Genomic DNA, 14736 nt, shown 5'->3' on the forward strand with positions numbered 1-14736 from the left:
CCAGGCTACTACTACGAAACCAAACATTATTGTAGTGTGATAGGTTTATAATGCGAAACAAAACATTGCTGATAAAGAAATGCACGAACATAATTACATGAAGCATTTATTAAACGTTATTTATTAAATGCTTCGTGTAATTACGTTCGTATTTTTCTTGATTATTAAATTACGTTTTCCGAAAAATCTATCGATTACTGGTAAACATTACTGTGGTGTCCTAGATTTCCACTACGAAAGGAAATATTATTGTTGGTTTCTAGATTTCTGGCACAAAAACAATATTATTATTATGGTGTCCTAGATTTCCACTACGAAAGGAAATATTATTGTTGGTTTCTAGATTTCTAGCACAAAAACAATATTGTTATTGTGGTGTCCTAGATTTCCACTACGAAAGGAAATATTATTGTTGGTTTCTAGATTTCTGGCACAAAAACAATATTGTTATTGTGGTGTCCTAGATTTCCACTACGAAAGCAAACATTGCTGTCATTCAACACAATGCTCTTTCTCACAAAAAGTAAGCAGCCGTAGGCCTCTGATTTACCAGTTTTCTACTCGATGCTGTCTGTTATTGTTCCTTACAGTTTTGGCAGGCTGTGTTGTATTTCACCCTAAAAATATCATACATTTGACGATGCAAGTCAATGTTAAAACAGTAAATAATAACTGACAATACAATAATAAAAAATTCTTGTAGTTTCTCTGGGCTTCAATGATACATTGCGAAATTTGCATTCAAACTCAACATCTAAAATATTCAGCAAAAATAAGGCTAACAATTTTGTGAAAAACATATAACTTAATTATCCAAATAACATCTAGAATAACGTTTGTTTGTTTTTTGAATTTCGCGCAAAGCTACATGAGGGCTATCTGCGCTAGCCGTCCCTAATTTAGCAGTGTAAGACTAGAGGGAAGGCAGCTAGTCATCACCACCCACCGCCAACTCTTGGGCTACTCTTTTACCAACGAATAGTGGGATTTACCGTCACATTATAACGCCCCCTAAGGTTGAAAGGGCGAACATGTTTGGTGGAACTGGCGACCTCAGATTGCGAGTCGAGCGCCTTATCCACCTGGCCATGCCGGGCCCTAGAATAACTACGCTACGAAGATACTGAACACTGTACTCGTTTCTCTTAGTCGTTATCAAATGATATACTATTTTCGATTTGAAATATAATTACCCGGGACAGTGACAAACTGTAAATATTTCAGTCATAACGTGGATAAGAAATTAAAGAGAAACAAAATAGGTGTTGAAGTATTCTTGAGACTCAACTTCAGGAAGATTTTTTAAACGTATCTGGTAGAGATTCTAAAGAACGTTAATATGTGCAATACACGAATGAGTGATATTCATACGGCAGTTAGCAACAGTACATTAAACATTACTTTGACATCAAATTAGAAATATTTATACTTTTAGATTAATTAATTTTCAAATTACTCATGAATTATATATATATATATATATATATGTACAATGGGCTATCTGCACTCTGTTCAATGCTGGGGATCGAACCTCTGATATTAGCGTTATAAATCCGTTAACTTAACGCTGATCCACAGGCGTGGGGGCAATTTGCTATTAACGTATCACTCCATGCAGGGTGATTATCTCTATTCTTCCAGTCCTTGCTCATGCCCATTATTGGTCCACCATGTTTTATTATGTTGTTTTTTTATCATAGTTTTCCTACTTGATTCTTGGTGAGATTTGAAGTTTGTTCCATACATTTTATTCATGGCATTTCTAGACATTTGTTTTGATTCCAAGGTACGCCATAACGGTGTTCTTTTATCCTTGTTCTCATTGTCCGTCCTACTTCACCAACATGGTTCTTATCACAGCTACAAAGTCAAAGAATATATCAACCATTCCTTACCTGTTCTCGTCTTTTTCAGAGTTTTCACTTTTGTTACGAAGTTTCAATGTCTAAACCTGATCATTTGTAATCTTGTTTTGAAATAATTTTCTTTAACTTTTTACTCATTTCATGGATATACAACAGTGAGTCCTATAGGTCAGAGAGTTAAGCTGGTCATCTTGGTTATTTATGGCAGTTTTTTTGTCGACACTTACTGGGCTGAATAGCTTACTTAATAAAGGGTTTGAGAAAGCCGCTGGTCATCTTGGTTATTTATGGCAGTTTTTTTTGTCGACACTTACTGGGTTGAATAGCTTACTTAATAAAGGGTTTGAGAAAGCCGCTGGTCATCTTGGTTATTTATGGCAGTTTCTTGTCAACACTTACTGGGTTGAATAGCTTACTTAATAAAGGGTTTGAGAAAGCCGCTGGTCATCTTGGTTATTTATGGCAGTTTTTTGTCGACACTTACTGGGTTGAATAGTTTACTTAATAAAGGGTTTGAGAAAGTCGCTGGTTTCAAAAATGCTCTTGATGTTGGGTAAATATTTTGTTTTTTTCACATCTTGTGGTGTCAAACTCAGCAGTTTTATGGTAAGGTTCTTAATCATGCCTGTTTATGTTATCTTTGTGAGATTGGACGTGAAATGAGGATAGCTGTTTGTGTGAACTTTATGTTCATCTACCTGAGTTTAAAGAGCTTTGATAGTTCTTGTGACCAATATAGTGATCAAAACATCCGGGAAAGGAATTTGATTATTACATTCTTCTTTCTCTTGTGAGTCTCGAAGACTGATGTTGGCAACTGAGATGATCGTATAACTTGTCTAGTTCGTTTGTTCAATGTGACCATATCATGCTTATCGTTAGGTTTCAAAGAGATAGCTTTACGAAAAGAATAATTGCATGTGGAATAAAGTAAAACGCATTCACAAAAATCATTCCTAAAGAACCGTGAGTTAATTTTCTCTGATGGAATATTCGTATTTGAGTACAAAATTTCTTGTTTATCTATGGATAAATTGCTCATCTGGAATTATACGTTGTACATTGTAAATCTTATTGTTACTTAACTTGGTTAGTCTTTGGATTTTAGTAACAAATGAATCAGAATATCAACATTTTGAAATGTTTCTGATCTGTATAAGTATGTAATGTAACTGTAAGATTTATCTCTTGAGCAAAAGGTGGCAGCACTAAGCTGATAAGCTGAAATGCATATTTTCTTAATTGAAATAAACGGAAAACAGGTAGAGCAATTAATTATTTTAGTCCTATTAATAATTTATTAAGATTTTAAAAGAGATTTTCAGAAATTAGTGACTTGAAACAAATCTTTTATAAGAACAGATGACGCTTAAGTGACGGTAATGCTGCATTATTTTTTACTTTTTTCTTCGTTTAGTTCTAACTTCAAACTGCAATAAAATACGTTATCTGCGTCGTGTCTGCAGCGGGTATCGAACTCCTAATTTGGTGAAATTATCACTTATTGAAATATGACATTCTGAAATGTTCTTTTAAATGACCATGGATTGTTGCCTAAAAACGTACGGTTTGATTTTCCCATTTAACTTCTTTTTCCAGTGTAAACCCTTATACGACACGTCAGCATCATAAATACAAATATTTACTTCAACAAATCAATTTATAACTAAAGATGCACGTAAAAAATAATAATCGCTTAAAACCTTAGTGTGGTTAAGTTCTAGTGTTAGAAGAATTTAAAACTACCTGTTTTAAAGTTCGGATATATAAATATATTATTGTCAAGAATTTTATGCGAAAAAGTTAAAACATATCTAAGAGTATTAGTGAATTTTGAGCAACTGATTCATCAGGTGGGAAAAGAAGTTTTATGATAAATATTAAAAATACGGTAATACCTAAAAGCATCTTCAATTACGGACGTTTCGGAATTGCTTCAAATTCCAACATCAGCGTTAAAACCTCAGAAAATTAGCTCACAATATTCTAACTACAAAAACAACAATATTAGCTGTGGATCGAGTAGTTTTCGTAATGAATCGGAAGTTTAGAAAGGACAGATTCAATGATCACCAAACACTAAATAATAACATCAATTCCTCCCATGGGTGTTCACGGGGGCAAGAGGGTGCCCCCTGGAAAATGAGAAACATAACTCTTTCTTTCTTTATTCAGCATATGTATATGAAATTTTATTCAATTCGCAATTTCACACTACTTTGCTCCCCCCCCCCCCTGGAAAAATTTCTGCGGACGCTCATGACTCCTCCCCGTTGTCATTAATTTAATCAGTTCCAGATTCTTTGTGTTTTTTATTTGATAGTTATCATTATTAATATTCTAAAATTGCAGTTTTTATACTCATATTTAAGTATTTCTTTATAATGTTTTCTCGTAATAATGTTATTTATTAAACATGTATATGTCGCACGTTTTATCGTACATTCTATTATATTGTTACCGTTTAAATATGTTCTTTCTAAATTTTCGATTAAATTTCAACAGTATTAGAAAATGAATACATTACGATCTTGGCTTGCGCTCCAACTCCTTGAAATTTCATCTTTTAGCACTTTTGAGATGTTACTTAACTGTCCAAAACCATTTTGTTTTATTAGAAATGTTACCAGCAAAATCATTTCAAATTTACTCTTGACTGAAAAAAATAAATAACAATAAGCAGAGTGTGAACGCAATAATATCCGGTTAACTTAGAGTTTTGTGAATGATATATGAAACAAAAATTATTAAAGTTTTTTTCGTAAGGTTAAAGAACCAAAGCCTAGTTATTAATGTGTCAGGTTTTTGGTCGGAAAGGCTAGGGTTCGCGCCGCGATGCTGCCGAACACCCTCCACACTTTCAGCTATGGGTGCGTTATAAGAGTTTCAGTCATTCTCTTTATTATATTCATATCCAGAGAGCAGTTGTTGCTGATTGGCTTCCATCTTTCTGGCCAGTAGTTCAAAATTAGGGATGGCTAAGTTAAAAATAGCTACATTAGGATGCGGGTTGCTACCGGCTGGCTGTTTTCTCTTTAAAAGTACTGCAATGTTTGTGTCATAGAAGTCTCTGTCTTGGTCGCTTAGTTCATTTTGTTCAGGAGAAGAAACGAACAAGTAAATCTCCTCATCTGATGCTAAATTTGTATTTTGTAATAATTAAAGCATACAATGATAAAACTTTATGAATCAAATTAAATTTATAAAAACGAAACAGCATTAACATCCAGTTATCTATAATAGTTTTCAACTGTTGTTTTTCAATTAGGTTTGCCCACCTCTAGTGGCACAGCGGTATGTCTCCGTACTTTTACTGCTAGAAACCAGGTTTCTATATTTGTGGTGGGCAGGCACAGATAGTCCTTTGTGTAGCTTTGTGCTTAATAACAAACAACAACAATTAGGTTTTCTTAATGTTATTGCAGAGAAACGATCAGCAGGAAGCGGTTGGGCAAATGGTTCAGATGCCTCTGTGAAATTCCCCATCCTCAGTAAGTTATAAACAACAGATTGAATATAAATTGTGGTGAATTGCAAAAAAATTTAATTTCAATAGGAAAATAAATGACTTCAAAAAAAAAAATGTGTGAGTTCATTTTTTTAAACTTTAGAATTACCTGAACGTTCTATTTTATTTGTCACGTTATTTTGAAATTGCTTTTATTATAGGTTTACCATAGCTGTGAGAATTCTAGACAGCACGTTCCGCTAACAAGAACTTTTAATTGGGCGTGACGTAAGAAGTCTTCTATGTTCGTTTATCTCTATTGCTAAAGGTGTGTCGGGTTTCACCTATATAAATGGCTGAGTAGTTAATTGGTATACAACTCCGGGTACTTTTTTGGGGAGAGACGCGATAAGTTACATTGTTTTTGTTGTGGTTTGAAAAATTCTGATGCTCAAAGATGTAAAAAAATTATTCTGACTGGTTCACTTATCTTTCGGACAACGGAACTGCGGCAAGGCTAGTCTTGTTCCATGTTTTCAGAACTTCATTTGTTTGAATTTCTCGCAACATTACTCGAGGGCTATCTGCGCTAGCTGTCCCTCATTTAGAAGTGATGGGTTAGAGAGAAGGCAGCTAGTCAACATCATCCACAGCTTAACTCTTGGGCTACTCTCTTACCAACGAAAAGTGGGATACATCGTCATATTATAACACCCTTATGGTTGAAAGGACGCGCGTGTTCGGTAAAGGTATTCGACCTAACCACATGACCATTCCTACTGAAACTGATCATTTCTTTAACTAAGGCGTTACTCAATGTTTTGTTGTAAATAATAATTTTCGTAAGCAATGTAATTATAGCAAAACTAAAATCAACCTGGTGATCATTATAGATAATGAAGTATACTTTTCTAACGTTACTACTTTTAAAGATTAGAATGCATCATCAGTTGGATATCCTCGCTGTTAACGATATCTGCGGTCGTAAATCCAATAATATCTCACGAAGTTTGGACAGCTTAAGAGATTTACATTAGTCTCAAATACAAGACAATGTTTATAATAAAAACATATTTATAACGACAAATTAACATAAAAGTTAATTATAACTAAGTCGCTGTATCAAGATAACTTAAGCAACAGTTTTTTATTATTGAATATTTTGTTTTTGTATTGATTCTAGATAGAAAAACTATGTTTGTTTAGAATTTCGCGCAAAGCTACACGAGGGCTATCTGCGCTAGCCGTCCCTAATTTAGCAGTGTAAGAATAGAGGGAAAGCAGCTAGTCATCACCACCCACCGCCAACTCTTGGGCTACTCTTTTACCAAGGAATAGTGGGATTGACCGTCACTTTATAACGCCCCTACGGTTGAAAGGGCGAGCATGTTTGGTGGAACGGGGATTCGAACCCGCGACCCTCAGATTTCGAATCGAACGCCCTAACCACCTGGCCATGCCGGGGCCTTGAAAAAGTAGTATCAACAAGTGATTTTTACAGGCGATAATATGTAGCGACATGATATTTCGTGTACCAAACAATAATCATTAAATACAGTACTAAAGAATAGGTTTTATAAGACTTGCTACGCTTTTAAATTTTTAAATAGCTTTAAAAACCACAGGGGGAGCGAGTGGACTATTTGCAAAAACATGTGCCTGCCACAGGTTGAATTTCTGCTATGTTAACAATAAATACGGTTATTTTTAAATGATAAATATGTTGATTTTTTTATTTTTTACCTGAGCCCTATATTTAGTTGTGTTGTTTAAAAGTTATCAAGCCAGTCTAGACGTTTTTTTTCCATTTACTGAATTTTACGTCTGACAAAATACTGTCCATTAACATTACTTACATAATCAGTCTAAAACGTTACAAGACTTAATATACGGCTGACGAGCGACTTTCAAATTGCAATAACGGTATCCCGTCTAATTATTATACTTTCCGAGAAATTCATTATATATCAATCAGTACAACGTCATATTAAACTTACGAAACAACATGTAAAGACTGTTTGTTTTCTAGAATTTTCGCAAACTTCCACAATGGCCTATCTGCACATGGCCGTCCCTCCGACCGACAATCCTTGGTCTGACTAAACAGTAGGATTTACCGTTACTATTATAGTGCATCCAAGATCCTAAGGCGTCGAACCCCCTTTTTTGTTTCTACAAGGGGATGCAAACCACAAATTCTGAGATCCACAGTGCGAGTACACCAAAGAAAAATCACATTTAACATATTTTCGTATTTTTCCCTAATATTACACACCTAGTAGAACTAATAATATCTATAACATTTAGAATGCATTAATTCACCAGTTTCATATTCTCGCTGTTAACAATATTTATATCTGAAGTGAGCTAATTCTCGCTATTAACAATATTTATATCTGAAGTGAGCTAATTCTCGTTATTAACAATATTTATATCTGAAGTGAGCTAATTCTCGCTATTAACAATATTTATATCTGAAGTGAGCTAATTCTCGTTATTAACAATATTTATATCTGAAGTGAGCTAATTCTCGCTATTAACAATATTTATATCTGAAGTGACCTAATTCTCGCTATTAACAATATATACATCTGAAGTGACCTAATTCTCGCTATTAACAATATTTATATCTGAAGTAACCTAATTCTCGCTATTAACAATATATACATCTGAAGTGACCTAATTCTCGCTATTAACAATATATACATCTGAAGTGATCTAATTCTCGCTATTAACAATATTTATATCTGAAGTGACCTAATTCTCGCTATTAACAATATTTACATCTGAAGTGACCTAATTCTCCCTATTAACGAATTAGGTCACTTCAGATGTAAATATTAATATTGTTAATAGCGAATACATCTGAAGTGACCTAATTCTCGCTAATAACAATGTTTACATCTGAAGTGACCTAATGCAAGACAGTAGATGGTGTAGGCAGTCAAAGGATCTACTTTTTCAGCAAGTGATCATTTGCTAAACTTAGCAGATAGTTAGATCAAACGATGTTTCCTTCTTCATATGCTAATTTTTAGGTTTTTTTTTGTGACAAAGGTTAATAGCCTATTATAAGAGTGAGGTAGTAAAATTAGTTACTTTGGTAATTTAAATCAACCTATGAAGTTACTAATCGCCCGATAATAGGCCTACATAATCGCCCGTTAATAGGCCTACATAATCGCCCGATAATAGGCCTACATAATCGCCCGTTAATAGGCCTACATAATCGCCCGATAATAGGCCTACATAATTTTCATTTGTTTTGGGAATTACATCTTTGTGATCACGCTAAAATAATTTTTATTATATTTGAATAAATTAAAACTGCAACAGTAGTTTGAAAGTGTTTAGGGGTGATATTTTAACAAGGTCCCCAAGAATCAGTGAATATTTCCCATGATAGCCCAAAAATAGATTGGTCAGAAAATGTGTTGTTCATTTCCTTCTGACCTGTATACATGTTATGCAAAACACAGGGTACACTAATAGCTATAAAATATCTACCGTCAGCCGAAACTTGAAAGTACATGAGCCACGTGTGCAACATCTACCGTCAACCACATCTTGAATATACATGAGCCAGGTGTGTAATATCTACCGTCAGCCGAAACTTGAAAGTACATGAGCCAGGTGTGTAATATCTACCGTCAGCCACATCTTGAACATACATGAGCCAGGTGTGCAACATTTACCGTCAGCCGAAACTTGAATATACAGGAGCCAGGTGTGCAACATCAACTGTCAGCCGATACTTGAAAGTACATGAGCCAGGTGTGCAACATTTACCGTCAGCCGAAACTTGAATATACATGAGTCAGGTGTGCAACATTTACCGTCAGCCACATCTTGAATATACGTGAGCCAGGTGTGGCCTAGTGGTTAGCGTGCCGGGCTACGTAACGGAAGGGACATGTTCGAACAACCGTAAGCCACTGTACACACTCCGCACTTTCAGCTGTTGGTGTGTTATTAGCCATTGCGGTCAATCCCGCTTTTCGGTTAAAAGTAGCCGCGTAGGTGGTGGGTGCTGCTGACTGTCATACTGGTCATCATTTCTAAATAAGAGGTTGCTGTGAAGCGTAGGGTATCTGACGTAACCGTCGTCCAGGCGTAACGTAAGATGCTGTTCATGGTGAATACATAACACGTAACCTACTATGTAGTTAAAAGCAACTTTGGTTCATTGAACGCGATATTGCTTCACAGTAAGACTGGTGGTAATTTTAGCCACTATTTTTATTGGCTTATGCTGTTGCAATAATCATTTCTTATTTCATATCACCAGCTTCAAGATGTTTAGATCTGATGTACGTTTAGTTTTATATACATGTTAAAATGGTAACACAAATAGTAATTCCTTTGGTCACCTCGGTCAGTATTTTTCTTGTTCTTAGACTAGCTCGTGCCAGTCAGTTGTGAATGCTACAGAATAAGAAATTCACAGGACTGCATCATGATAAGATCAGACAGTACAAGAAAATGGCTCAAACTGATGAGGGTCGTTTAGTCGAAACGTTGTCCTTGTAATTTGTTTACCCTTATCCAGTGATTTTAAGTTATGCACTTTTTTACCATTTGGTTTTTAAGACATAAGTTTTGGTAGAACAAAACAAAATCTGAAGTTTAATGTATAGCTTATTCTACAAAAGTGATAAAAACAAGAACATGAAGGCACAGATGTTAGCATTATATATAGGTACAGCGGTTTCAATACAACTTACAAGCTAAACATGCCTATAACAGACAATCCATGACATACTTCAAAACGTTCACTATTAACAACAATGAACATATTATAGTTAAAGAAGAAGTTACTGAGCATTACGATTATTTACACACTCGATATGAGAGGTTAGTTAAAAACATATCGTAATATATTGTTTTCTTTGTATTATATTCAACATTGTTAAATGTTAATTACAGAACTAATATTTTAACTATTTATTGTACGATTCAGTATTATCTATTATTTTGTATCACCAGAAACATTAGTTTTATTGGTAATGTCCCGCTACTTGGCTCCACACCTATATAGTAGGATGTGGCGTAATAACGTGCACTGTCCGAACAGTTTAACGGGTTTTCATTGGTCACAAGCCATTTTTAGGATGAGTTTTGGAAAGCTCAGCTTGAAATTTGTTATACTTTTGTGATGTTCAATGAGCATTTAATCTGAGTATGTTTGTAATTAAGCACAAAGCTACGCAAGGAGCCATCTGTGCTGTGCCGACCATGGGTATCGAAACCCGGTTTTTAGCGATATAAGCATTCAGATTTACCGCTGACCCTCTGGGGCATTTAAACTATGATAGTACTTAAAGCTACCGACTAATGTTTGGGTGTTCCCTGAGTAGAGTATATGATCGTATTTAAAGCTACCGACTAATGTTTGGGTGTTCCCTGAGTAGAGTATATGATAGTACTTAAAGCTACCGACTAATGTTTATCATATACTCTACTCAGGGAACACCCAAACATTAGTCGGTAGCTTTAAGTACTATGATTTCCCTGAGTAAAGTATACTTTATTATTTCTTTCATTAAGAGTATTGGTTGCAATACATAACTAACCTAAACCTTCCAAGCTGGTCAAAACCCGTAAGATATTAATGGGTATACAGCAAAAAATATTGTTAACAGCGAGGGTGCCCAGTGATGAAATAATGTAATTTAATTTTTATGGACGAGAACGTAAAAAAAAAAATATTTAGTTAGCTATACTCATTATCACACTATCAAGATGATTTTCAGTTTCGCTTGCTCTGATTGGAAGTTAATATTAATTGTTATGAAACTGAACTGTTTGTTTCAAAGACAGTATCAAGATAAGCAGCTTTACATAATTCTTGTGAAAACATACTTCAATCTACAACGTTTTAGGCTTCATCTTTTTTCCGAGTATAACACAGTTGTCTACCTGATGTTTTATAACGGTAGAAACGGTAGGTGTCAAATTAAACGTAGAACCCACAAAGTCTATGAACTTAGCCCAAACAATGAAGGTTTAAATGTAGTGTATACATTTATCAAAAGATAGTCGAAGAGTATTGTACCTCACGTTTGGAAATATTACCCACCCCCCACCCCACCCGGTGGCTTAACGGTAAATCTATGGGCTTCTAACGCTTAAGATCAGATTTCGATACCCGCGGTGGGCAGAGCATATATAGTCTTCTGTGTAGTGTAGCTTTATGCTTTTGTCCCCCTGTTGGTCAGCTTTAAGTTTACGGACTTACACCGCTAAAATTCGAGGTTCGATTTCCAGCGGTGAACAGAGTGCAGATAATTCATTGTGTAGCAGCTTTCTACTAAAAAGAAAACAACAACAGCGACAACTGTAAATATCATCCGCTGTAATTGGTGGATTATATTTGTTCATCTTAAAATAAATCCCTAAGCTGTTTTCTTAGTATATTCCCCTGAGGCTTCTCAGCTACTAAATATATTTTCAAATCCTTAGATTGAAGTAGAAATATTGAGACGTGCAACAAAAAGCCACTTACCTGTGTGTGTTCTTTTGTGGATTTTCAAGTTTTCGCTCCTAGCGAACACTTTGCCGCAGCCGGGGAAAGGACAAGGGAAAGGCTTCTCGCCCGTGTGCACCCGTAAGTGGTTGACCAGCTTGTACTTGGCTTTAAAAGGTCTCCCATTGCGAGGACAGTCTTGCCAAAAGCAGGCGTGGTTATTGGATTCTGTTCCCCCCACATGATCTATCGTCAGATGGGCGACTATCTCGTGCATCGATGTAAAAGTCTTGTTACATGCTTTGTGTAATGTTGGTTCATCTGATTCAACCCATAAGCACGTTATTTCCTGCTTTATGGGATGACGCATATATCTAAAAAAGGCCCCAGGACCATGGGGTCCCATATTCATGTGCCCCATATTCATTGGCCCATAAGTAGCAGGCAGGTGATCTGTCCTTGGCCCGGTCATTTGATTGAAGGTGTCTGCCCGGCCATACATGTCTGTACTGGAAAGAGAAAGCCTTACTTGGCCGTTCACGTGCCCCGCGTGATGTGCTGACGGGTGATCAAACCCAAGAAATAGCACGTGAGTGGATGCCGGGTCACCCGTATGATGGGCAACATGAAGTGCAGCTGAGGAGGGAACGAACATTCCATGATGAGATGGACCGTTGCCATTAAGGGCGGCATAGCTGCTGACGTGACCGTGATGATGATGATGAGGATGAGAAACGCCGTACCCATTTGTCTGGGAAGGGAACTGGTGGTTTCCTTGAGCCGTCAGGTCTCCTGGCATTACGTGAGGTGGGGATAGTTTGATACCACCCATGTGGGTTGTGTCCATGAACGGGCTCAACATGTCCGATACACTTTGTTCCTGAGATCCGCGGTTGTGGGTAGCTGCAGCAACGGCCTGACTCAGAGGATATCCCGCCGACACACCATTGAAGCCTGGGTGTGAATGAGTGATGCTAGCATGAGACGGAACGTACGAAGTAGCCATGTCTACTAAGCAGAGTGTAGGATTCCGCTTACTTAACCCATGATCCATAATCGTGCTAGTCAACGCAAGCGTCATCGACCAATTTTCCGCGTGCACTGTTCCTTGACGGCGCTGACGAATAGTTTCCTCGTTGTTCTGCCAGTTGGCCTCCCGCTGTGCAACACATTCAAGGGGAGTATACCACCAGTTGATTGGATACTGTACAAAAGTAGGCAGGAATATTTAAAATCAGCGAATCGTCATCCTGGTTGTATGTCTGTTCTAGGCGTGACTCACGGTTAAAACTGTCAATCAAAAATTCAAAACGCATGTATTACGATGGAAAGGGAAGAAAATAAGCGTATAATAAATATTTTACACGAGGACACTCTTCTGTCAAGCTTTTTTTTCCTAATTCAAAACCACGTATTAAATAAAAACGGTGTAAATGAAGTATTCCAATTATGAATATATAATTTCTTCATTATGGTTGTCGTAGCTATTGTGCACCCGATGAAACGCCAGGTTTTAAGTGTTGAAAATATTCTGTAATATTTTTTCTAAGCCTATTTTAAACCGAAGCGATATTTAGCAAGGTATTTAAATGTTACTTGCGTAGAACAAGCGACTCTAACCAGAATACAAATACGCGTTTCTTTACTATAAAACATACTATTTATAAATTTCAGTTTGTACAGAATGCATTTTTCTGTATCGCTACCAAATACGGATACATAACAATACATTCAGTTCAAACTCTAGTAGTAAGTAGTCGTTTACAATGTAAGAAGTAGGCCTCAGTTTTTAGTTCACTATCGAAATTTATGTTCTGTTGTTGTTGTTTTTTACTTTCTTACTGTTGAAGATGAAAAGAAAAATATCAGAACACGAACTTCGATAGTTGAATAATAAAGCTTGGAGACGGCTTGAATGTGTAATGAAGAAAAACTATAATATAAGTTTAACATAATAGCAAATGTACAACGTTTCGACAAGATTTTGTCATCTTCATTAAAGCCGCCTCCAAGCATTATTAGTCTCAAAGTAGGTTCCTCGTCATTGAATTTTACTTAGCACGCTGTTTACACGTGAAGAACACTCTTCTTCTCCTGTAAACTACATATTGGTAAATTAAATTACCAATATTTCACGAAAACGTTTGTGCAATTTTTTATAACTAACGTTTTCATAATCCATTGTTTGCAGAATTCTTCTAATATTTCTAAGATTAATGTGGCTCTTTTTTCTAATGATCTAGGTTTCGCTAGACGAAGTATTTGATTTAAAGTTTGAAACAGTAATTCAATAAATGAATAACATCTTGTCAAATACATATCTAGGTTCCATCAGACAAGCCTACGAGAAATGGGCACAGAGAATATAATAAGGAAATATAGTGTTCAGAACATTTATCTTCATTAACAAATATTCAAACACACACATATTATTGATGAGACCATGACATATCTAGGTAAACACAGTTACATCTTTAAAACCTTAACCTAACTACAACAATAAACATTATGTTTAGATTAACCCAATATTATAAAGTTGGAATCAAATGCACGTGACTCTTGTTTTTCCGTCACATGTTTTTTCCCACTTACAAAGTCACACTACTATTTTAAGTACCTAAAGTCACACTACTATTTTAGGTACCTAAAGTCACACTACTATTTTAAGCACCTAAATCACACTACTACTTTAGGTACCTAAATCACACTACTATTTTAAGCACCTAAAGTCACACTACTATTTTAAGCACCTAAAGTCACACTACTACTTTAGGTACCTAAATCACACTACTATTTTAAGCACCTAAAGTCACACTACTATTTTAAGAACCTAAAGTCACACTAATACTTTAGGTACCTAAATCACACTACTATTTTAGGTACCTAAAGTCACACTAATATTTTAGATACCGAGAGTCACACTACTATTTTAAGTACTTGAAGTCACACTACTATTT

The 14736-nt window shown here is 35.8% G+C and overlaps 1 protein-coding gene across 1 annotated transcript in view; it reads right to left on the minus strand.

Moving 5' to 3' along the window:
• The window catches only part of LOC106467379 (zinc finger protein ZIC 4-like), a 20706-nt gene extending 7846 nt beyond the window's left edge, over positions 1-12860 (minus strand). Inside the window, exon 1 of the mRNA XM_022395555.1 lies at positions 11819-12860. Coding sequence (XP_022251263.1) covers positions 11819-12860 — 1042 coding nt within the window. The remainder of the gene's footprint in view (positions 1-11818) is intronic.
• Positions 12861-14736: the final 1876 nt, after the last annotated feature.

The sequence above is a fragment of the Limulus polyphemus genome, unplaced genomic scaffold, assembly GCF_000517525.1.
Source record: "Limulus polyphemus unplaced genomic scaffold, Limulus_polyphemus-2.1.2 Scaffold2592, whole genome shotgun sequence".
In the NCBI taxonomy this organism is placed as follows: domain Eukaryota; kingdom Metazoa; phylum Arthropoda; class Merostomata; order Xiphosura; family Limulidae; genus Limulus; species Limulus polyphemus.